Source organism: Thalassophryne amazonica, chromosome 20 (assembly GCF_902500255.1).
Source record: "Thalassophryne amazonica chromosome 20, fThaAma1.1, whole genome shotgun sequence".
NCBI classification, from domain to species: domain Eukaryota; kingdom Metazoa; phylum Chordata; class Actinopteri; order Batrachoidiformes; family Batrachoididae; genus Thalassophryne; species Thalassophryne amazonica.
The window spans coordinates 41,970,597-41,997,280 of NC_047122.1; the positions used below are offsets into that span (position 1 = coordinate 41,970,597).

At 40.9% G+C, this 26,684-nt stretch overlaps 1 protein-coding gene across 1 annotated transcript in view; it reads left to right on the top strand.

The window, feature by feature from the left end:
* The first annotated feature begins 1,908 nt into the window (after positions 1-1,908).
* tshz1 (teashirt zinc finger homeobox 1) overlaps positions 1,909-26,684 on the top strand; it is a 75,872-nt gene continuing 51,096 nt past the window's right edge. Inside the window, exon 1 of the mRNA XM_034160524.1 lies at positions 1,909-2,416. Coding sequence (XP_034016415.1) covers positions 2,377-2,416 — 40 coding nt within the window. The 5' untranslated portion in view covers positions 1,909-2,376. The remainder of the gene's footprint in view (positions 2,417-26,684) is intronic.

A 26,684-nucleotide genomic window follows, 5' to 3' on the forward strand; every position in this document is an offset into this window, starting at 1 on the left:
CGCTTTCTGGAGTAACGTTAAGTCACACACACTATCCATTTAAGAAATTTAAAGAAGTCAAAATAAAACCAAGTTTAAGAGCATAATCTAGTTTGTATTTGATTTATTATTATTATTATTATTATTATTATTATTACAAAGAAACAGTAAACTGTTGTTATATTAAAATTAGTATCTTAGCGCTTATTTGTTTATTTTTCTCACAATGCTGTGTATTTATCATCCTCCTCCACTGAAATCAATAATAATTATAGCTAAGCAGTTTAAATACACATTCTTAATGTAATTTTCTGAACGATCTTATGGGGAGAACCAGACAATAATAATAATATAAACAAAATATAAACGTTGTGTGTATATATATATATATATGACTTTAACATAAATAAATAAATTTCACAAGTCTGAAATAATTTTATTTATATGGATCAACACATCTCCAAGAGAAACTAATTTGTGAACTTCAATATGTCCGTCTTTCTCTCTGTCTCTATATGGGGTGAAAATATTAAAGCTTGGTGACGTCAGTCGTCTCCATCAATCAGTGGGCAGGACTGTTTGACAGACAGCGGACAGACAGATGTTGGGGCGGTACTTGCTTTTTTTTCTTCAAGCACATAATAAACGACAGCAGACTTCGTAATAGCTGCTGCTGACTGGAGATGACCCAAAAAACCCCGTGCGTAAAGACGCAGAAATCTGTGCGTAACGGGAGATTATACCTGATTTAAAAGCCGTTCACCGTAAAACCCACACAATAGATATTTCTAAAACTCACCGTCTCTTCAGTTGGACTGGCTGCAGAGTGTTTGTAGTCCAGTTTCCAGCAAAAACCCGGCGTAGAGTCTGTGCGTAAATCAGTAATTTCCTAAAAAGTCCGATTGCTCCTGAAACACCAAACGCGCCTTGCAGAAGTGATGAAAATAAAACTTTTTGCGTCTCTCTCTCTCTCTCTATCCGGCAGGAGCTCCATCCACTGCGTGGATAAATCACGCCGTGTGAGTTGAGAAAACATTAGCCTAGTTGTGCGCCCTTTCTAAACACTTTATGGTGTATACGTAGGCTAATAGTTAGGATGGAGTGTCGGCTATTAATGGTGCCTCTTGTGGATTCGGAGCCCCTCCCCTTCACAAGAAAACTTACTAAAAAGGTGGAACGAATCGATCTGCAGCCTCCTTTGTCCCCCAAAAGAGGTCACCCAAAATATTTCTACCCCCCTCCCCCCACCCTCCAAACTTGGCACTGCAACACACTAAACCTTCTGAACGAGCGTTTTGCGTAAAATCTGTACTTGCATACGCACGTGCTTTCTTGTGCATTTGCTTGAAAAATGAAGTTGCAGTCTTCCAGTTTTCAGCGCACACTGTGCAGTTTTCGTGATTGTTTTGTTACACCGGGTTTATGGTTGATTTCCAACAGCGATCTCTGTATCATGACCATAACGCAGTGCAACCGCCACCCGCTTGAAATGTAACATCTGTGACAACGAGACTGTTTTTCTCGTGCGTGCGCATGACACCGACAGGCGCGGAGATGAGTGCCGGTGAATAATTGGAGCAGCAGATTGACAGGTGGGCTCTGACTGTCAGGGTGACGCTCGCGGAGGGGTGGAGTAAAACAGAGGCCGGAACGGCAGCTGGATGTGTCTGTCTGTCAGTGGAAGCTGTCTGAAGGCGCCGCGCGTCACCAAATGTGCGCACATTTCACTGCGGAGAATCCAGGGACGCCCGACGCGCGCGCTTCAGGATCAATAATAATAATAAAAAACAACAACCGCCCGGAGGAGGGCGGGTCCGCGCGCCGGCTTTGTGACGACCTTCTGAGGAATTCGTCAAGTGTCCGCGCGCGCATATGTAAGTATGAGCGTTTTTTGGGTGTGAACTGACGGTTGGCGCCGTCTGATTGACGCGCGGTTAAACGTCTCACTCTTTTCCCTCGTTCGTAGCAGAGAGTCGCCACCTGGACGGACGCAGAGGTTCGGATCGAGATCAGCGCACACAAGGAGCCCGTTCCGTCTCACTTTTGACGCGGATAGATGTGTGAAATAGTCCACAGAGGGGTGTAAACCTCTCCTTCCCATGGAAACTGGACGAGGAACCCAGGCGGCTGCCCAAAATTCTCCCAAATCCGCTCGGAGCTTTCCGTCAGTTTTCCACCAACACGAGTGCTTCTGATCGGGAGAAGTTACCGGACGCAAAAGTGTGAACATTTATCATTTTTGTCACCGGACATACTAGGGAGAAGACAGAGGGGGAAAAAACAACACGCAGACAAACCAGACTTCTCAGCTCCTCCGCTGCCTCCTCGGTTTCGTCTCCAGCTCATCCGGTACTTTGATCTCTGCATGAAAAGTCCAGCGGAAAGTCCTGCAGCAGCATGCCGAGGAGAAAGCAGCAAGCGCCGCGGCGGTCATCAGGTAAGCCCGATCCGGATCCCCTCCTCCGAAAGCGAGACGCATGAACAGCGGATACAGTGCGCCTCAGTGCGCAAAAGTTTACCCAACGGTTAGACGCGATTAAAAAAAACATAACAAAAACAAAACGGCACCCAAACACATCAGTACGATTATACAGCGCACACAAAGTGCACCTGAGGTTAAAAAAATGTACAATTGTTTGTTTGTTTGTTTGTTTTTGGTCGGCGCTGGCATTTGTTTTCTTTTACGCAGCCGCGCTACGGTGCCAAATTTGGCTCTGCAGAAAAGCTCAGCAGCTCCTGATCCGCAGCATCCAAGTTCCCGAAACTCATCTCACATCTTTCTTCTTCTTCCTCTTCTTGTTTTTTTTTTTTTTTTTTTTTTGTTGTTGTTTTGTTTTGTTTTTTGTAAGAGTGTAAAATAAAGAAACAGCCGCGCTCTGGTTCTCAGCCTCCAGAGTTGCCTTCCTTGATTTGATGCTTGATTGATCGCCTGTCATGCGACTGCCTTTGATCTATTCATTCCTGATAAACATCAGTAAATCATTCACCTCGGAGACACGCATGCGCCCGGCAGCTGGACTCCCTCAAAGGATAACTTTTTTTATACCCCACTGAGGAGCAGTGAAAAGACAAATTGAAAGAAAAGTTCTCAAGCGGGATAAATAGTTTGCGATTAATGCCCTAAAGGCGGGGGGAGGAGGGGTCCCCACAGTACTGAGATCAGAGAGGAGCTCAGACAGAAATAAGCTCTTAAAAAAACTGCAGAGGTCAATTCATGCTCCTAAACTGACCTCTGTACCCATACCAACAGCATGTAAATCCATGGGCGTAAGCACTGGGAGGAGGAAGAGGGCACGTCTGTCTTCTAATAACACCCCACCCCCCCCACCCCCCCATCTTATTTTCACACTGAGTACATGTGATTCCTTTGGGGCTTTGTCCAATCAGAAAAACCCAATTTTGTGAGTTAAACCCACTATTTCTTAAACTCACTCTTTCTTTTCTTTTTCATTTTTTTTAATTTGAAATGTCTTGCCTTGGTGACAAATCCACATTAGAATTTTGCAAAATACAAAATGCTCAATGCAATTCACAAGCTGCTCTTTTATTTTGAAATGCACCTGAAACTTAGTTCAGTATGGTAGTTATTTAACCAGAAAAGCTCAGCTAATTAAGCTGTTATAACACTGTAATAAGTGGCATCACTGTTACATAGATGATGCCAGTGACCATCTTGATATTTGTTGTTTTGTTTTTTTTAAAGTACAGCAAACTTAATACATAATAATAAGAAGAAGAATCATAAGAAGACATTTTTTAAGTATTATAATAATAATGATGATAATAATACAATAATAACTTCAGTATTACAGTTACTTATGATAGAACTCTGTTTCATGTTGTCTTCCGACTATTTCAGGCATTTCTATGCCCACTGTATCAATCTGTCAAGTTTTCTTGGGAAAAATCCTGCGTCAATAGTATTAAATACTACGGGAACACATGGTGATATTACAAATTGTACAAATTGTCAATGGGCACCTCCACCTAACTCTACTGGAGTAACACTTTAAAAGCAGTTCTAGTTTTCATTTCATTCATTGCACAGAATACAACTGCAGGTGTGCTCGACAATGTGAATGTCTTAACATTTTTCACGCCGCTGCACATTTTGCGTGAGTGTTTGTGCTGGATGTGGCGGTTTTGTTGTTGTGCTTTAGGGGACTGTGAGCGGCTACAGTTCGATCTTCAGTAATCGCCGCTCTTTCTGTTCCGGCGCCCGTGTTCTCAGTCAGGCTGGCTGTTCTGGGTAAGTCGAAAGAACGTGAACTGTTCAGCGAGCGAAGCGGCGTTTTAGGCCAAATTTTATTTGATGTCCGTGGGAGACATGGTGTGTGATTGACATGCGTTTCAAGAGTGACGGGGAGCCGAGCCTTTGAAGCTGAAGTGGTAATGACCAAAGCTGAATAAAACAGCTGTAGAATGTTAAGCAGGCGTTGGAAATGTGAGGTTAAGCAGACTTAATCAAGGTTGTGACGGAAAAGACTTTGAACTCGACGGGGCTGTAATTGTTAATTGACGCGAGGCTTTAGTGATGATAGAAAGAAATGTTTGAAGCACAAGTCTGTAAATTGAAAAAAAAAATCCCTAAAAGAGAAGCAAAAAAAAAAGTGCTGCTGCTTTCTGATCACTTCCCTTGTGGTCATCCATTCTGTTTCTGCAGCGGCTTTTGACTGTTTTTTACTGATGGGACGAATAGTCGTAATCGTCGACTGTGACTATATCTAACATCTGACTAGTCAAATATTTTTTATTAGTTGACTAGTCGAAAGCCATTGTTAAGTTCATTTAACCCTTAAAAAAATGGCAGCATGGTGGCTTAGCAGTTAGCACTGTTGCCTCAGAGCAAGAAGGTCATGGAATCGATTCCCACCTGTGGCCTTTCTGTGTGGAGTTTGCATGTTCTCCCCGTGTTTGCATGGGTTCTCTCCCACATTTAAAGACGTGCAGGTTCGGTGAATTGGAAAGTTTATAATTGCGCAGGTCTCCCCTGCAAAAGAGAGCTCGACGGGAGAAACATGGTTAAATAAAGGCTAAATTTAATTAATATAGACCTGCTGCCACCACTCGCTTCACAGGTGAGTTAGTCGGCTCAAATGGGTCGTCTATGCCTAGTAAGTGAATGCAGGTGTTGTCTGCATTGTATTTGTGATTTTGTGCTCATATATGTTTAAAAAAATGTCACATTTGAGTTTCACCATGAAGATTCAAAATTGGCTTAATTCATTCAATGTCAAATTTAGTTGCCGACTCGTCTAGTCGATGAGTAATGATACCCAACTAGTCGACGAATGATTTTCATCAGTCATCCCAACCCTGCTGTTTTTTTTGTGTGTGTGTGTGTGTCATCACAGGCACTCATGGTCAAACTTTTAGCAGAGTTTGCTGGCTGGTTTAGACCTCTTCCTTTATGAAGTGGTGAACATGCCAGGAGGCTTTCACAGTGCAGATATCTGGGCAGCTTCATAAAATGTTCAGTGTTATTCATCAGAGGCGTTTCAATAGTTCTTTGTCACTTCAGTCAGATTGTGTTTCCTCAGGCGCAGTGATGATTTTAGACCGTGTAACAGCGCTGCGCCCTCCGGTTTACGACCGCTGACAATACATCAGTGTTCTTTCATTTGGAACCACATTACTGCATCTGTTAGTTTTGGCAGTCAACTTGAGTGCAGTGCAATTTGAGAAGCGGAGAGCTTTCTGCTGCAGTCGTTTTTCGTCATTTTCGCTTTCGCTGAAGCAAAGGTTTGTGCAGGATTTAACTCAACAACTCGGGTAATTAATGGGAGCTGAAGTGTACGAGGAAAATAAGGAATGAATGTGATACGAGGTGGATTTTAAAGTAAACACCAAAAAAATAAATAGAAGGGATATTTAACGCTCGTTGAGCATTTTGTGTTCAGAAAAGGCAGGAGGTGATAAATATCGATCTGCCAGAACTTTACTGTCCAAAGAAAGGAGATGATGAATGTAGACTTTGGAATTTTTCTGTTGACTGGCAACTGTGGAAGTTATTCAGCTTTTTGCATCAGCAGCTTTAAAGTTTAAAATCAATTGAACTGAAGCAACCAGATGTGTATTTGCTTTTGCGATAAACGTCACAGAAATAAATGACTGTATTTGCTGTACTTGTATCCCAGCAATTACACTGTGCCATGTTTATTTCAAACGATTTTAAATGGTGATCCCAAATGGGGGGGGATTGTGACCAGTGTCCAACAAGGGGATGATTCATGGATCTTTGCCACTTTGTGACAGATTAAGACACCAGCTGGTGGTTTTACAAACTTTGTTAGCACTGAGAGAGATTCTTTATGACAATGTGTGCTGAATATATGTTGCTGTTATGAAAAAGATTCATAAAAGTAGTTTGTTCTGAGAAGTTTTGCTAAAAAAAAATCATACCTGGTGCTCATTGAGATATGCTTTATATTAATTAACAATACTTGTTGTCAGCAGCATACCCAGCGAGCATCGAGAGACCACGTGTAGTCAAGGAAGGTGTTCTGTTGTTGGTCAGGTTTCTTTTTTAACTATATGTTACTCCAGACTATGTTTCTTTTTTAACTATATGTTACTCCAGACTATGTGTAGTGATTCCATTCTGTACACACCTGATCCCATCAGATCCCAAAAGTGAAGCACAGTACTTCCTGAGTAGTACTTGGTTGGGAGACCACTCAGGAACAAAAGGGAGTTTTGCTGCAGGAAAACTGGAGTTGCATCAGGCTTCAAATTTGCACCCAATCCTGATCTGGATCTCCACCGGATCCATTGTGGTGACCTTCATCAAAAAGCCAATAAGCCACACCCGCCACCCCCCACCAAAAAAGAGAAGGACTTCATCATAAAGTCATATCAGTTGAGCACAGATCTCTGGTTGGCTGTCTGTCTTAGTAGACGTTGACTAGTCTAGCTTGGGGTTTGGATGGGGTATTGGGTCGTGTTGTTCTGGAGTGCCAGGTAGAGCTACAGAAACTCCATGTGAAGATTCCAGTGTGGTCAGGTCTGTTGGGTGGATCTTTCAGCTCTCTAATAGGCTCTTCTCTACTCGGATCCGGTCACACCCCTGTCAGCTACATTTTTCCATACATTCCTGTTCTGTGCCATATTTTTGCAGTTGTTTGTTGGCACGCCAGTCTTCTTTCATTTGTTGTGTAGCAGATTGTTGGACCAAAATCTCTGTCACTATTTTTTGTGCAAGTATTTATGGATTAAAATTCAACTGCAGAAATCGCAAATATTTTACTAATCAGAATGCAATTTGGTCAGATCTCTAGCCACATTGGTAGTGGAAATATTATTGTGGTAGATGTGGATATGGGGGAGGGGGGGGATCCTATGTTCTGTTTGTCCTTTGAACAATCTGTTGCAAAAGTTACTTATCTTGAAACACTAACCCACAGAATTTTCCACCAAGTTTGGCAAAAATCACTCATCTTCAACCGCTTACTCCAGTTATGGGTCGCAGGGGGACTTGAGCCTATCCCAGCAGTCACAGGGCGTGAGGCAGGGTACACCCTGGACTGGACACTAGTCTGTTGCAGGGCCACATATAGACAAACAAACACAGTCACACCAGCACGCACACCTACGGACATTTTAAATTTTCCAATCCACCTAATGCCTGGTTCACACAGCAAGATTTTCAAATTGTCTGTAGGTTTCCAATACGTAGGTAGGTCTCCCACGATATCACGCAGGTGTTCAAAGAAGACTATGGTTGCCTATTCACGGTTTTAGAGTATCCCAGAATCCTTTGCGCACTGGGGAGGGAGGCTTGATAATGGTTCAGCTTAATGCTAACTGTAACATTGAAAATGCCATAGACATGCTAATGCATTAGCATCAGTCCCGTTTTTAAGTTATAAAATACATCTATCAACTGTTTCAGAAGACCATAACGGGTCGGTTTAACATAAAAAAGTAAATATTACTCATAGACATATGCATTTTAGGGTTTTAGCGGGGGAAAATGAAGATAAAGCGAAATAAAACAAAGAACCAAGGAAGCAGCAGATCGAAGATTGAAGCACTGCTTCATTGGTTCAAGGTTCAAAGCAAAGCCGCGCTGCAGAAACTAGACCTGGGCAATACCGGGAATTCAGCTATTGATCCGATACCAAGTAATTACAGGCCCAGTATCGCCATATCGATACCAATACTTTTTTATATTTAAGCTTCATAGATCCAAAGGATCCAAAAGACCGAGGATAGAATTTCGCCAAACATTGTACGTGACAACAAAATACTTTATTATCACAATCAACATTTTTGTTTAAAAAAATATCACTCAGCACAACTTAAAACAAAATCTCCTGAGGCAGAGGGCTGACAAACCACAATACAAGGATGCGCTGCTCCGTGTTGTGTGACACAGCGTAGCGCTGCTCTTACAGACAGAGTAGACTTTGATGAATCTGCGTGCACAGCAGTCAGTGCGTGAAAAAAGCTTGATTATCGATCTTTGTACATGAGGATCGTTCAATATCAATACCAGCGTTGGTATTGATATTATCGATATTAAGATCAATCCGCCCACCTCTAGCAGAAACGGTTGATTATACAGACCCGCTGCAGGATCTGTAATCAGTGTAGAGAAATGATAATTTTCCTACAAATTTTCCAATACCTGCGAGACCACACACAGAGCTAAAAAAAAAAATCATAGATCTGACAGCTTTGGTCATACAGTGTGTGGCGTAAAGATAACACACCACACATGAACAGATTTCGCACGCGAACGTTCCCAGGTCAGACAGGAAATCTCGCAAAATCTCTCGAGATTAAATGGGACTTCGGAGTAAACAAACACGGTGGACGAGGAAAAATGCAAAGGAGATAGTTTGTGGACTATTTCTAAAAGAGGGGATAAAACAATACAAAAAGAAAAGGCGTGGTTTAAAGGAGTGGAGAGATTGCAACCACCAGACTTTCTGGTACGCCATAACAGTCGTTTTGATTTTGGATTCCGCTTCGTGGAGGAGGATTTTCTTTCACCAAAACATCAAATCTAGGCTTGCATCTCAGATGTACCTTCTGGCAAATTGTAGCTGAACTTTCAGGTCTTTTTTTTTTTTTAAAGAAAATCCGTCTCTGTACCACTTCATCATGAAGATGGATAACTGGTGACACAAAATGCAAAACTTGCACTATGCACAATTTCTTCAATCACAGCCACAGCAGCCTATAACTTTTTCTGGGTTGTCTGGGTGTCTTGGTGGCTTTCCTCACCCTTCTCCTTCTTGCACAGTCACTCACTTTTTGAGAGCTATCTGCTCCACACAGATTTACCATAGAGTGCCATACTGTTTGTATTTCTTCTTAATTTATGTAAATAAATTCCAAGACATATTCAGTGACTTGGAGATGTTCATGTATCCATCACCTGACTTATCTAAAGAAAACTGGCAATGAAGCTGATTATTTACAGGTATTATACCAAAGGGGCCCATTACTTATGCAGCCGATCATCTTGGCTTTTATATTTTTTATTAATTTATATGAAATTGCATAGATTTGCTTTGAGTTTGAGTTTACGGAAGAAAATTTTAGAATTTTTTTATATTGAGAAGCTTGATTTACTCTTTGTATTTGAAATGGCATAAACAAATTTAAATGCGTGAAATACGAAGGGGCCAAATACTTATGCAAGCCACTGTATATTATTGTGTATTCACACACACACGCTCACACACAGATGAGTGAATACCCTGCACAAACTGTGGCACACAAGGTAACTAATACAGTTTTTACATCTGTGCTTCAAATCTGTTTATTCATAAATATCTTCCCTGAATAAACATTCGTTTTTCATCTTAATCGGATTATTTCTTTTTTTATTTGTTTTAATCTGCATCATTTAAGATCGGTTGTGCTTTGCCTCCATGTACACTGAGAAGAAGCAGTTTTTTCTCTTGTTTGTTTTCTTAAATATCATGTGACTGGCTGGGTTTGGTTACTCACTTGAAACTGGTCATTAAATATTTTTCATAATAAATTTATCTTTACAGTTGCAGAGCATAAGAGCGTGCGCATCATTCGGTCCTTTGCACAAACAGACTTCAGTGCTGCATTTTAATGATCCGTCTCTGTCGCTTAGCGTAACACAGGTTTGATTACAGCAGTCGGAAAACGACTAAACCTCTGAAAAATAAAGTACTAAACAGGATGCACAGACAGCACCTTGTTTTTTTTTTCTCATCAGCACCTGCTTTAGTTAGTTTCTCCAAAACAAATCCAGATTCTGCCACCGTCACTAAACAAAAAAGTGTCTCTTAATTATGAGTTGGGATGGGGGTGGTGGTGGTTGAGTTTCCCTACTTCCTGACGGCATCGTTAGCTCTGGTCCCTAATTATCCAGGTAGCTGACAGATCAGTGACAGGGCTCCACGATTAATGCTGACAAATTCAGCGAGGTGTCAAGTGTGCGAGCTGCTTTGCTGTAATCAACTTAGCCACTTCACGTGTCCCCGCCCACATTTGTTCCATGAACTCACCAGGAGCGGGTTGGAAGGTGTGACGTGTAAATGCAGCGCTAACGCTCCAGAGTAGACCAGTGAGAAACAATGTCCTGTTCGTGTTTGTGGGGTTGTTTTTTGTATGGTTTCGTGCAAATCTGACAGCGAACCTTTGATTGGTTTTAGCTGAAGTTGGGATTCCTCAGTCTTAACTAAACGTGACACTCGCGGCACATACGGTGCGCTAACCCCAACTACTCTGGGATTTTTTTTTTTTTTTGCATTCCTGTTACAGTACGTTAAATTAACATCATCTTAATTTGAATGTCTGTTTCAAACACGAAGTTTGCACAGAATCATTTCTAGCTAACTTTCACACCGATTCTGTGCTAATGCGACAGCTAAGCTAATGCAAAGTCAAATCAAATCAAATCAATTTTATTTATATAGCGCCAAATCACAACAAACAGTTGCCCCAAGGCGCTTTATATTGTAAGGCAAAAGCCATACAATAATTACAGAAAAACCCCAACGGTCAAAACGACCCCCTATGAGCAAGCACTTGGCGACAGTGGGAAGGAAAAACTCCCTTTTAGTCCAAGTCCAAGTGTGTCTGTTGCCCATTAGCGGCTGTTTCTGTACAGAAAAATTAACTTTACCTAAATTGATCCAAATGAGTCTACCATTTTAGAAAAAGTGTAGAATTTTGGAGTTAGTCATTTAGAATTCTTCTAAATGTAGAATTCTTTTAATTGTAAAGAAAGTAGTTATCCATTTGTTAAGGAAACATTTCATCGTCTGTTCTATCTCAGTTTTGTCAAAATCAATTGGCTACTCTTTTAGATAATTTGTACACACATTTGTGTGTGTAAAAACACAAAATTTTCAGGGTTGTGGAGTGTAGCGCAATTTCTACCAGATACCATTAGGTTGACATAATGCGTTTGACTGACTGGCCCTAGTGAACATAATGTTAACCGTGGTTAGCATTAGCATAGTTACACACTTGTGGTTAGCATTAGGATATGTAACCATGCAAACTGCATTTCTAAGGGATAGCATCACAGCTAACCATTAGCATCAATCAACTCTGGTTAGCATTTTCTTTAATACAGTGTGTCAGCAGACTAATGCATCATGGGATCCAGTATAAAAAGCAGAAAACACTCCACATCTGGAAAAGCCCCAGAAAACTTTCACCACCAGCAGACATATGTGAGCACATCACTTGATAATGTCATAAATGGGCAGCGCAGTCCCATTTGAGGGTGGACGCTAAAGGGGTCAAATATGACGCATATAATTTCTACTTCCGGGGACAAAAACATGGCATTTTCTCTGAGTTTTTGGGCAAATTGCACGCAAACAAAGTCAAAATGCAAAGAAAAAGTGACAATGTAGTGGGAAAGTGGACATGTGTTGCGGGTGGTTTATAACCCGGAGCACAAACACTTTGAGGCGGTTTTGCAGGTGAGAGAATGCAGCTACTCTGTGTAGCTGTGTAGGCTAACATTTACCGACACAACGTCTCCCATTTGCCTCATCTTCCATTCTTCACTGGGAACCAGAAAAAAAAAACACTTTTCACGACTGCTTCAGTGATTGCAGCTGAAAACAAAACAATACACCATTTTTCCATTAGAAGTGTTGCTGGACTTGTGCAAGCTATCTCCCACGATATCACGCAGGTGTTCAAACAAGACTATGGTTGCCTATTCACGGTTTTAGAGTATCCCAGAATCCTTTGCGCACTGGGGAGGGAGGCTTGATAATGGTTCAGCTTAATGCTAACTGTAACATTGAAAATGCCATAGACATGCTAATGCATTAGCATCGGTCCCGTTTTTAAGTTATAAAATACATCTATCAACTATTTCAGAAGACCATAACGGGTCAGTTTAACATAAAAAAAAAAGCAAATATTACTCATAGACATATGCATTTTAGGGTTTTAGTGGGGGAAAATGAAGATAAAGCGAAATAAAACAAAGAACCAACGAAGCAGCAGATCGAAGCTTGAAGCACTGCTTCATTGGTTCAAGGTTCAAAGCAAAGCCGCGCTGCAGAAACTAGACCTGGGCAATACCGGGAATTCTGCTATTGATCCGATACCAAGTAATTACAGGCCCAGTATCGCCATATCGATACCAATACTTTTTTATATTTAAGCTTCATAGATCCAAAGGATCCAAAAGACCGAGGATAGAATTTCGCCAAACATTGTACGTGACAACAAAATACTTTATTATCACAATCAACATTTTTGTTTAAAAAAATATCACTCAGCACAACTTAAAACAAAATCTCCTGAGGCAGAGGGCTGACAAACCACAATACAAGGGTGCGCTGCTCCGTGTTGTGTGACACAGCGTAGCGCTGCTCTTACAGACAGAGAGTAGACTTTGATGAATCTGCGTGCACAGCAGTCAGTGCGTGAAAAAAGCTTGATTATCGATCTTTGTACATGAGGATCGTTCAATATCAATACCAGCGTTGGTATTGATATTATCGATATTAGGATCGATCCGCCCACCTCTAGCAGAAACGGTTGATTATACAGACCCGCTGCAGGATCTGTAATCAGTGTAGAGAAATGATAATTTTCCTACAAATACCCCCAAAAACAACGGCCACTCTGAAGGACCGATAAGGGAATTGTTAAGCAAAAAAGCTATTCATGTCGATGGATCGAATAATTTCTTAAGGATACCCGAAAAGAACCAGTTTCCGACACGCAACCCTAACAGCAACACACTTTTTTTTTTTTTTTTTTATAAAACTCACATTAAAGACTCACGATGATCTTAGTTAAACACCTAAATGCATATTTTAGTTGAACTCACTTCCATAACGGCGGAATGTTGCAAACAAGTTGCTTGTTGCTCCACTCCACCACCCTCAAACGCTTGTTTACACTGACAACGAAATCTCGGCATCCCCAGCGAGAACGTGATTGCGTGCAAGATTTGACACCGTAAAGGCGTCTATGGGTGGGTGTGTTCCACCTTCATTCATCCTTCCCACGTCACACCAGCTTTGTCCAAACTCCACCCCTGTTACCCATTTATGTGTTGGCTGGCAGTTGGGCAGAGTCAGGCATTGCCAAAATGGCAATATCCAAAGCTAATCCATTTGAGCATCCCATTTGAGTGTCTTCCGAAAACCTATGGGTGACATCTCAGAGGGTCAAGCAGCATTGACAAATATTATGCTGTTTGCAGGATCATTCCTCTGCAGAAATTTAGCTCACGTCAGCTGTCATGTAGGAAGTTGCAATGACGATTGGAACCTCATCTTGGTTTTATCTGGCTGGATTTGATAACGTATTTAATGATATTTGTCAGGAGTTGAGTCTGAAATATATGAGTATGTGGAGGAAGGAGGGGGGTATGAATTGAACACTACAGACAAGTGCAAAAACATGCAGTATATTGTTATTTGTGCCTGACTGAGCATGATGGAGTTTGTACAAGTCTGTGGACGTGAAATGTCCGCAATGGTGCGATAAGGCGGCACGTGCAAAGTGTCATTAACAGGTGACATTGAGTGAAGCAGTCAGTGGATATATTTGCTATCCCACACTCCACTACATCTGCATTTTCATTTGCATCGGTAACAGAGCCGGCAGACACTCAGCAAGTCAGAGACGCACACTAATACGCACAAGTACGCTCTGCATCCTCATCTGCATGGAGGTTAAGTGACAAATGAAGATCGATGACTGTTCTTACGGAAAGGAGAGGGTCAGATTGAAAATGTGCCGGAATGAGGGTGACGATGTGAAGGCGTTCGCCACTGCGGCAGTGAGGTAAAACTATCCCTGAGCTTAATGAGGTTCAGAGGCAAACCTGTTTACCAGTAGTGTACTACACACATAGTGGTGGTAAAGAAATAAAATCCTTTTTTTTTTAAGTTAAAGCATAAATAGACCTCGTTGTTGATTTGGTTCTGTTTCCTCTTCACAAAGAATTCCTGCTTGCAGTTTGAAATGGCCACAAAATAAAACCCACGGTGTACTAGAGCTGCACCAATTAACAGATTATAATCGCTTATTAAATTAGCCAACAACTACTTGGATAATCAACCTAATTATTTTTTGTAATTTTTTTTTTTTTTTTAAAAAGGTCCAAATTCTCTGATTTCAGTTTCTTGAATGTCAATATTTTTTTGTTTTATTTTTCCTCTGATAAAGAGCTTATGTTTTCAGTGCCATTTGTCTGGCAATTAGGAAAACTGTGTAAAAAGTACAAAAACAATTTTCTGGAGTATGATCCAAGGAAGAAACCAGGAACTTTTGTAGTGGATTTTTTTTTTTTTTTTACAGCATTTTTTTTCAACATTTTTGTGAAATTCTCAGAAAATGTACATAATAGCACTCCACTGTATATACCGTATGCCCCCTCCCCCAATAAAGATCTGTCTGTTTAACATTTTGGTGAATTTCTCAAGAGATAATAGTGTTGGTAATAGCACTCTACATATGCCTCATTTTGTTTATTCACATATTTATTTGTTAAATGTCTATACATTATCTCTTGAGAATTTCACAAAATTGTTGAAAAATGCCTTTTCTTGCAATGTTAAATAAAGTGCTGGGAAAATTCCTGGGTCTGCCCCCTTAATTTACTCTGTTCCCAAAGTTTGTGGTTTCTTCCTTGGGCCATACTCCACCCTTTCATCAACGCTCAGTAAATTCAGATTTGTAATTTAGTGTTGTCCTGCAAATATTCATCTCTTGTCGTCACATAGATATATGCAAAGTGTTGATGGAAGTATGTTCTCTTAGAGCACATACTTCTCTGCCAATAAACTGAATATCTACATCAGGGCTGTGGACAAAACAGGACACTTGAAGGCATCATATTACTCTCTGATAAATATTTATCAATGTTTTTCACTGTTTTCTGACATTTTATAGACATAATAACTAATCCATGAATTGAGAAAATGATCGACAGACTGTTTATGGGATAATTGTTGGTCTCAGTGTTTCAGCAATAACTGGGAATGTAAAGTAATGTGCGGTGTAAGGAGAAGGATTCACTGTAGTGTTGTTGAGGAGTTTAAGCTTTGCACCATATTGGCAAAATCAAAAGTGTAAGTCAAATTTATTTTGACATGACACTTTGTGTCCTGTGCCAACGTGAACTTGCCAACGTTAAAACACAACCTGTGAGAGAAAAGGTGCAGCTTTAAAAAGAAAAAAAACTTCCAGCTATTTATGTAACAGTTTGTTGCTTACTTTTCTGTTCTTTTAGTCATATCAGAAAGCAGCATCATGATTTTCATTTGTCAGACTGATTTACCCTGTTGTCACTTCACATTAAAAGCATTTTGCTAGTAAACCACTGAAACACTTTTACTGTGAAGCAAAGAATTAGGTATTCAAACATCTCAACTGAGCAGCTTGTGCTTGTCCACACTCAGCGCACAACACAAACGCCTGTGAATATATTAAACATACAGGTGTTGGAAAAAAAGAAAGAAATGGACAGAACAAAACAGAAACATGACATAATGAAGGTGGGAGCTTCCTTTCTAGTGTACACAGCGTGTTTGTTGTTTCCATCTGTGACATACAGCAGTCCTTCACTGTATGTGTCATCCACAGTCAGGTCTATAAGAGTTAGGCCTATAACTTTTATTTCGCCCCCTCAGTGGAGTTGAAATGAAACAATCAAGATGCAATTGTTGTGTAGATTTTTGGCTTTAATTCAATCAGTTCAACAAAAATATCTCATTTAGTTGCACCCATTTTTATACACAGCCACTCAAAGTACTTGGGCAATCAAAATATGAGGTTTATTGTTCATGCAATATATCACTTTTACAGCAACTATTCTTTAGATAAGACAGAGAACTGAATGATTGATCATTAAGAAACGCAAACAGCATGGTACTGTGTGGCCAGCAGTTCTCAAATTTGAGAGACTGTCCAAGATTGAAACTATGTAGTGAGGAAAGCCACCAAAGCACCCATGACAATTATGAAGGAGTTCTGCCTACTCCAGACAGATTGGTTCTACAAGACATACTGACTTGGAAATGTTCATGTATTGTTCCCCTGACTCAGGGGCGCCCCCCATAATATTTTAGAAGTATTAGAATTGTATTAGGGGCCCCTCTGGACCCTTGTCAATCATGGGCCCTGAGAATATTTCACCTTATTCTGCCCTTTTTGGCACCCCAACCCTGAGTTAATGAATGAACACTAGCTGGAAAAGTGACGATTTGTGCAACAAACTGTCCTTGTACTTAGTTCATCCAGTTATTTATGCTCTCTGAAAATGGAGGCAGTATGTATGGAAATGGTTGAAATTCCAAAATGGTTCATGAGGTAGTTTTTTGTTAAACTGCTTGAATTAAAGCTATCATTCTACACTAGAATCAAATCAAATCAATTTTATTTATATAGCACCAAATCACAACAAACAGTTGCCACAAGGCGCTTTATATTGTAAGGCAAGGCCATACAATAATTACGGAAAAACCCCAACGGTCAAAACGACCCCCTGTGAGCAAGCACTTGGCGACAGTGGGAAGGAAAAACTCCCTTTTAACAGGAAGAAACCTCCAGCAGAACCAGGCTCAGGGAGGGGCAGTCTTCTGCTGGGACTGGTTGGGGCTGGGGGAGAGAATCAGGAAAAAGACATGCTGTGGAGGGGAGCAGAGATCAATCACTAATGATTAAATGCAGAGTGGTGCATACAGAGCAAAAAGAGAAAGAAACACTCAGTGCATCATGGGAACCCCCAGCAGTCTAAGTCTATAGCAGCATAACTACGGGATGGTTCAGGGTCACCTGATCCAGCCCTAACTATAAGCTTTAGCAAAAAGGACAGTTTTAAGCCTAATCTTAAAAGTAGAGGCACATATTGTTTCCACTGTGATGATGCATGGAGGCAATTTACAAATATTACCACTATTTAAGTACTTGTGGACCTGATTGTAAGTATGAGATGCATCTTCTATCACTGTTTTGTTTAGGCACAGCCAAGCATATTTTTACCTACATAAGATGGCGGCCAGGCTAACAGTCGTCTCCTGTAGCCAAATAACAGCATGTCCTCTGAGTTTTTTTGTTTGTTTGTTTGTTATCTTTGCTGTATGCTGCATTGAGGCTATGTGAGTGCAGGCGAGTGTTTCCGTGTCAAGGTGAGTGAGTTGTCCTTTTAGCTCGAAGTTTTCTCCGTTAACCAACCTTGAGCTTGTGAGTTGAACCAAAACAAGGTGTATGTGAGCGTCAGTGACAGAGAGAAAGTGGGGCTGTGAAGAAAAGGTATTAAAAGTGACAGATGAACAGGACTTAAGTTGCCGCCGTCCCATCGCAGCTGTGACTGCTGCACTTCCTTTGACAGGTGTCAGTTAATAATTACGACCGAGGCCCCGTTGCCATTTTTTTTATTCTTTCCTGGCTGTCCGTCTTTGTGCCTTTTTGAGAAATAGCACTTTACCCTTGTCGCAATCTTCACGATTACCAACGGTCACCGCAGAAATTGAGTACGTAGTCAATAACCAGTGTATTAGCAATTATTTTGCCCATTGATTGATGTTGGTGCAACGCCTCTCGCTATACTCCGCCATGCCTCTACTGTACCTGCACGCATATGTACTCTACTGTTACCTGGTATTTAAACAGAGCTTGATTGTCCTTGAACAAGTCTGTGAAAGACCCCAAAGATGAACATTTTACTGTTACTTATTAAAAATCATTTGTTGTATTAAAAAAAAGTGGGCTGACAGAAACCACGCTCCAGTAAAATGTCATGATTTTAAGGAAAGCGTACAATTCTCTTGTCAGTTGTTTCTCAGAATGAGGCGCTCTCTGTCACATGGAGCTCTCTGGTTCAAAGTGTGTAATTCATGTTCCTTCCAAATGAAACATTCTGTTCTTGCCTCCCAGGATCCCCGTCGACTCCCCACAATTCCCATAGCAGCAGGGTTCCTCCATTTTAAGGGCCAGCACTTTTTTATCTCTTGAAATTTAGAAGCCACCTACATGTCACGTTGCAGGTTAAAGATGTTGGAGCGTAAGTGAAGTGGCACACAGTGTGTTAAGAGTGTCGGTATCGCATTTTACCTTTCAACTCTTAGCTTGCAGTTAACAATGACTCGTCACTTCAAAGGAGCATGCTAATAATATCTGACATTTGCAGGGAGGCTTGAAACAGTTGTAGAAAATGGTGAAGAAAAATACTGTGATGTTCCAAGCTGTGAACCGACATGGCATCATTCAGCAGAAGTCATGCTAAGAAGCATCATCAGTTGTTTACAGTTTACGTACTGAGCAAAACCTCCAACGTAGCACCGATTTGATCTTTGTGATTGGGATATTCTCACATATTTAGTATAACTTTGTACAGTGATATATTCATGTCTTTGGTTCCTCTGTGATTGAGTTTGTGATGTTGATATCTTTGCAGGAGAATAAAGGTCCGAGTCTCTCGGGTCCTAGTTCTTCCTGTATTGCTGTATGGTTGTGAGAATTGGACCCTAACCAGACACCTAAGGGGATGGCTGGATGTCTTTGGTACTAGGTCTGTTTGGAGTATCCTGAGGTACCTCTGCAATGACTTTGTGTCAAATGAAGCTTACTTAGGGAGACTAAGATATGGAGTATCACTGTCAGTGTGAGGGAATGTCAAATATGATATTTTGGACAGATGGCACATTTCTCTGGGTATGATGCACCATGTAGGTTCCTCAGTGTTGAAGACTTCAGCAACTGGAAAAGGCCAAGGGCAAGGTCATGTTTCACCTGGCTGTGGATACCTCCAAGCGTTTGAGATGGACTAGCTGTGTTCTTGGTGGTTGCCATCCAAGCCCTAGTGTGGTGGATGTGGAGATGTGGACATCAACATATGGACCCTGACCTGACCCTTTCAAACAGCTGTTACAAAATGGTTTACAGCATCAACAGGATAGATTACTGGCTTGCCAAAAATCCATTCACGGAGGCTCTGCTCTACAGGGGAGGTGATGGTTTAGCGGTTAAGCATTGGGCTTGAGACCAGAGGATCCTCAGTTCAAATCCCAGCCTGACCAGAAAATCAATAAGGGCCCTTGTGCAAGATCCTTAATCCCCTAGCTGCTCCCAGTGTGTAGTGAGCGCTTTGTATGGCAGCACCCTGACATCGGGATGAATGTGAGGCATTATTGTAAAGCGCTTTGAGCGTCTGATGCAATGGAAAAGCGCTATATAAATGCACTCCATTTACCGTATGGGTGTTAATTGAGCCATCAGTTTGTGTGATTACTGTATTTTATATGTATATGGTTGCTTAGCTTTAATGTTTCCATTTTTGCATGTTTGACATTTCTTTGTTGTGTTATTTTGTCATTGGTAGAAGATGGTCAAAGCCAAAGCAGATGGCCACCCATTGTGTCTGGTCTGCTTGAGGTTTCTTCATGAATTCAGAAACACCTCAGGGAGTTTTTCCTTACCACTGTTGCTTGTGTGCTTGGTCAGGGGGTTGGTACAGTGAAGTTGTGTGAAATTAGAGGACATACTGCTGTTAACAACACCATGGAATGTGATCTCAAATATACAGGGAGCCAATGAAGAGAGGTTACAATCAGACAAACTAATTATGAGACGTGAAACTTTTTTGGGGGGAATTTCTCAATGTGGAGTGTATTTACACACCATGGACACCATTTTGTTGGCATTGTGCAAAGTGCTGACCGTAGGGCTCGCACACGCAGCCAATATTTAACATATGAACCAGCATATAAAAGGTTCATTGCATAGTATTTTGCTCTTTTGGTTGGAAACTTGAATTGTCTGCCGTTGGTATATTTATCCACGACATTCAAAGACAATGCATGATGTTTAGAGTAAGATGTGAACTCACCAAGTTATTGCAAGCTGAAAATATGTTAATTTGTCATAAAATAACAAAATATAACTAACCTGTTAGCATTCTTTCAAATAAACAAATCTGTTCTGGAACTTTAAAAATTTTGTTTCTGTTTTCATTTATGTTCTGAGCGACCTAATTAAACCTTACGTACTGGGCTGGGCTTTGCGTTCTCAGGGTGGAGGACTACTTTGTGTCTCTGCGGGTCACAGAGCTTTCTCTTATTGTGCCCCTGTTCTGTGGAATAATCTCCCCGCATCAATAAAACAGTCAGATTCTGTGGAGACTTTCAAGTTCAGACTTAAGACGCACTTATTTTCCCTTTTGTATGGCTAGCATACTGGCATAGTATAGTTCTGTGCTTTTTACTCTTTTAATTAATTTTATTAGGAAACCGAGCATGCCGCAGCCTCAACTTTACCTAAATTCTGGGTCTTTTAGTGAAGTTTAGGGCTAGTGGCCGGCGATCATTTTAGTATCCTGTTTTTCATGTTGTTTAATCCTGGCAAATTATACTGTTTTTCTTGTCTTTCTGATGCCTGATTCTGTTTTTTCTTTCAGCTCCATCCAGAGATGGGTGTGGCATTTGTGCTGAAAACCCTCCTGTCCTGTGCACCAACAGCATTTCTTGTATATTCGTTTTGTGAATTGTTCTATAATTTATGTTTTGTATCATGGCCCAAGCACCACTTTGAGTCTGGTCTGCTTGAGGTTTCTTCCTCAGAGGGAGTTTTTCCTTACCACTGCTGCTCTGGGGGTTGGTATGGTTAGACCTTACCTGTGTGAAATGCCTTGAGGCAACTCTGTTGTGATTTGGTGCTATATAAATGAAAATAAATTGAAAAAATTGAAATTCAACATCTGCTATACGAGGTCTATTATATAAGAAACCGACACTTTTATTTATTTTTTTTAACTATATGGATTTGAATGACGTGCGATTACACCAATCATGCTTGAACCCTCGTGCGCATGCGTGAGTTTTTTCACGCGTGTCGGTGACGTCATTTCCCTGTGGGCAGGCCTTGAGTGAGATGTGGTCCCGCCCTCTCGGCTGAATTCCTTTGTTTCACACGCTGCTCCAGACGGCGCGCGTTGCTTTATCAAAATTTTTTCTGGACCTGTGAGGAATATCTGAGTGGACACTATTCGAGAAATTAAGCTGGTTTTCGGTGAAAAGTTTAACGGCTGATGAGAGATTATGGGGTGTTTCTGTCGGTGTAAGGACTTCCCACGGAGCGGGACGTCGTGCAGCGCTTCCAGGCGCCGTCGTCGGCCTGTTTCGACCTGAAAACATCCTAATTTAAGGCTTAATTCACCCAGGACGTCGTGAGAGAACAGAGAAGATTCAGAAGAGGCCGGCAGGAGGACTTTATGCGGACATTCCACTGTTTAAGGACATTTTGTAATAAAAAGACGTGCGCGCAAATTCGCCGAGTTGTTTCCGTGACGACTCGGCGAATCTGTGTGCGCCGCGACAGGAAAAACACCTCCGTGTTGAAAACCATTTGTAAAATTCAGACGGCTTTTGATGGCTTTCAACAAGTGAGTAACTGAGAAATTGTTTAACAGCTTGGGCATGTTCCAACTTGCCCGTTAAGGTTTCCAACGGAGGTGTTTTTCCTGTCACGACCCCCCGCGGTCGGGTCTGGCCTGACATGCGACTCTGCCCGCACGTTCTTTCATTACAAAATGTCCGTTAACAATGGAATGTCCGAATAAACTCCTCATGCCGACTTCTTCTGAAAGTTCTCTGTTCTGTGACGACTTACTGGGTCAACAGAGCCTGAAATGTGGAAGTTTTCAACTTGAAACGGCGAGACGCTGCCGCCTCGAAGCGCAGATTGCCGTCAGGCGCCGTGGGCCGTCCTTAAAGTGACACTACCAGACCAAAATCTCTCATCAGCTGTTAAAATTTTTACCGAAAACCAGCTGAATTTATCGAATGGTGTCCACTCAGTTGTGCCTTACAGTTTTTGAAAAAATTTTTATCAAACAAAGCAGCAGTCTCTGAGCCATTCCTAAACAATGAAAAAAATGAAGAGAGGGTGGGCGACTCCTCACTCAAAGACTGCCCACAGGCGAATGACGTAACCGACAGGCGTGGAAAAACTCTTGCATGCCCACGAGGGTTCAAGCATGTCTGATGTAATCACACGTGATTCAAATCCATATGGTTTTGAAAAAAATAATAAGGTCGGATACTTTTCTAACACACCTCGTATTTGTGCATTTATATTTATATTTGCAAGCTGTTTTTTGTTGTTTTTCTTTTTTTAACTTTCACTTTTTAATGCTCTGTGTGCTTCTTACCCTGTGTGCTGCTATACAATGCTGCTGGAATGTCAGTTTCACCGAGGGAGTCATCCCAAGGGAGCAATAAAGTTTTGTCTAATCTAATCTAACATATCAGTTATTTCTGGTGTCTGTGACTTGACCTGGTTTAAAGTCTTGACTTTGAACTGACTTTGAACCAGGAATAATAACTATTCGTCAGTACAGTATATTTTCACATTTTTTTGTTGTGTTGGAAGTTTTTGCTCAGTATGTTCTTAAGAAAGTGTGGCTTTGCAGTCAGAACCAGTGTGGCTACTCCAAGTCTCCTACTAAACCCCAACTTACTAGCAGGGTAACAGGTTCAGTCTTCCAGTAAAATATGTGTGTGTGGATCAAGTGATGTTGTGGCTGCACAGTTAATTATTGCAGAATGGGCACCTGTGGTTTCTTTACACATCTCTAAAGCATCAATCGGTTGTTCCAAAAAAAAAAAAAAAAGAAATATATCGTTAGAAGGGCAGCTCACGTTTTTATTACACGGTGATTGATAAAAGCTGCAGTCAGCAAATCCAAACAGCACTCGGTGCAAGTGGACAAAAGTCAGAGGATGGAAATTTGTATCCCCTAAGGAGTGTTTATTTAACTGATAAGGCCGGTTGAAAAGCAATGAATATCGTTTTTTGGACAGTACTTCACTGGAGATAAGCCATCTGGGAGTAGATAGAGTTAACAGACGACACTGTTGTCCTTGAGAGCAGACGCGGTGGAAGGTTATTGCTGCAGCTTGGTGTCGCGCCACATCGCCTTTGTCTTGGCCTATAGTTCTCAGTCACCTCAGTTTTTGGGGGGTGGATTAGTGGCCCCCTCTCGGTCCCTGTAAGCCTTTTCTCATCTTCCTATCTGTCATCAATCTTCATCTTACTGACTCAGTTGTCCTCTACCCTACTCATATTTTCTTTCATCTTTCTCCCCGTGTCGTACCCTCATCTATCGCTCTCTTACCGGATGCTCAAGAGTCAGTGAACTGGTTACAAGAACATGAAGTGAACATCTGAAAAGGAGAGCGGAATATGCTGCCCTTTCACGCCCACTGGCCTTATGGTCATATTTCAAGAAGCTTTTTTTTCTCTCTCGCTCTCTTTCTTTCTGTCTTTTTTTCCCTCAACAGTCTTATGCAGTCACATTTTTGAGTTGTAAAAATTTAAGAGGTCACAGGGCAGTTCAGTCTGAATCATCTGCTTTGAAGTCGAAACTCATGACAGTCACATATTTTCCAAGCCCTATTTTTATTCCCGCAGACAGCTATCCATTAAGCACAGCAACACAATCAAAGCACATTCTGTTTGTGGGACATATGATTTGGACATTATTCGGTTTGCTATGAAAGAAAACTCCTTTGACAACAGTTTCCTTTAGGGTTACCCAAAGTAATTAGTTAACAGCAGTCAGCTTCAGGGCTCTAGTTGATGAGCAGTCAAAAGGGGATATATTGTCTCGGGATTCCTATAAAAACGAGCAACGCCACATGCTACACCAAAAATTCCTCCCAAATCTTTCCTGAGCCGCCGTATTGTCTCAGACAGTGACAGTCACAGGGGGTATAAGCTCGGCTCTGTTCCTCTAAGTCGTCTGTCTCAGAGAGAACAGCAGGAGGCCCAAACCTCTCCTCTGTCATTGTGTCTTTCTCATCATTCAGTAAATCACAAACCGACCCAACTGACTGTTTGTATGCAGTCGGGTCCATAAATAGTTGGACAGTGACATCATTTTTTATCATTTTGCCTCCTTACTGTATTAATATAATCCAGAAAAGGTTGTAGTGTTGCTTTAACTAAAATACTGCATTAGCCATTTTTATCCACAGAGGACATAAGTAATTGGACAAACTTCATATAAGGATGAGTCATACAAATTATCACTTTTTCAGATAGTTTTCTTTCAAAAAAGTCACATTTCAGCTACAGTTTGCCAGATTGTCTGTGAGGTTTAGCTCCAAAATGGCCACATATTGAACATTTTGACCCTAGTATATTAAACTATAGGCCGATATCAAATCTATGATTTTGTTCGAAATCACTGTGATTTGCCGCTGTATAAACTAAATACATTGAATTTAACATTTTGCAGAACAAGCTGAATTTTTCACTATATGTCCACGGAAACATTGGAATTACATTCAAACATCCCCCTTGTGGCTTTTTCAAAATCCAAGATGGCGTCCAAAATAGCCACCATCTTGGATTCTCTTCTCTTTCTTTTTTAAACATATCTTTGCTTCTGAAAAAGTTCAAGCCTAATTTAACTGTCCAAATGTATGTATTAACACATGATAACTTTTTACAAGCAGGTTCTAGAGGTTTCAAGGTTTTCTTATGCTACAAACTCTTGATCTAAGAAGACACATGCCAGAATCCAGCCTAAGTATGATCTGAATTTTTTTTTTTTTCCCTCTCTCTCTCTTTTCCACCTTACCAGGAACATGTGACTGGTAATACAACAGGCACAAGTGGAACTGTCTCCACTTTATTCAGTCACATCTATAGAAGCCTACAGCTCCAGAGTTATGTTGACTTGGTGGCTTCCCTCACCAGTTTTCCTCATGCATGGTCACTCAGTTTTTGAGAATTGGCTGCTCCAGACAGATTTGCCATACAATACCATGCTGTTTATATATATATTTTTAAATGACAGATATAAATGCAGTTCAGGACATATTCAGTAACTTGGAAAATGTTCATGCATTCATCCCCGGACTTGTTTGAAAAAACTGTGTTAGTGGTGATATGTATCAACAATAATCCTTATGTTTCACCAGTTACTTATGGCTGTTGATAATGGAGAGATTATGTAATAGTGGCTGTAATTCCTGTTTGGTTCATGGAATGTTTTTGTCAAACACCTTGAATTAAAGTTGAAGCAGCTCTTCTTGATTGTTTCACTGCAATGGGGAGGTAAAACCATTGTCACTGTCCTACTGCTTGTGGACCTGACTGTGTACAGACAGTTGGGTTGGTGCGTGAAGACAAGATGGTTAAATTGTATTATTCCAGTCCACCCAGCTGGAAAATGGGACCAGCTTTGGCCGTGGACTAGGGTCTTGTCTTGTCAAGGGATCCACTCCGTGTTACAGAATATAAACACCAACACCTTATCTGCTTCAGGGCCTATAAAGGAATTAGTATTTTAGTTAATTCATTGAATTAAATCCCTCATACATTTATACAATTTTTATTTAACTGCATAAGCAAACTTTTTGTTTGTATTTATTCTCTTTTTTGGTGTGTGTGAGTGTGTGTGACATTAACATGATTTTTTTTTTTGTAATTTTTATTTATATTTTGTTATTTTTTTATTTATTGTTTTTTTTTATTTTGTTCATTTGTTTCATCTGCTCTAGCTGTGTGCCATTGGCATTTTTTTTTTTTTTATTTATCCATACATTCATCCATTTTCTATACCTGCTTAATCCAATTAAGGGTCACGGGAGGGCTGGAGCCTATCCCAGCAGTCATAGGGCAAGAGGCGGGGTACACCCTGGACAGGATGCCAATCTGTCAGAGGGCGACATACACACAAACACATTCACACCCGCACACACACCTACGGACAGTTTTAAAGTCACCTAACCTGCATGAAGCCAGAACCCCCATGCAAACACAGGAAAACATGCAAACAACACACAGAAAGGCCACAGGTGGGAATTGAACCCACAACCTTCTTGCTGTGAGGCAACAGTGCTAACCACTACGCCACTGTGCCACCTACTTTTATTTATATTTTTATTGTTTTTTATTTTATTTTATTAGTTTCTTTATTTGTTTCATCTGCTTTGGCCATGTTGCATTGGCATTATTTTTTATTTATTTGTGAAATTTGTACAATATGTGGTGCTTGCGTTATCACAATACTGCACTTTAGAGGTGCGCGATACCGGGAATTTTGGTATTGATCCGATACCAAGTAAATACAGGCCCAGTATCACCGATATCGATACCGATACCAATACTTTTTTATATTTAAGCTTCATAGATCCAAAGGATCCAAAAGACCGAGGATAGAATTTCTCCAAACATTGTACGTGACAACAAAAATACTTTATTATCACAATCAA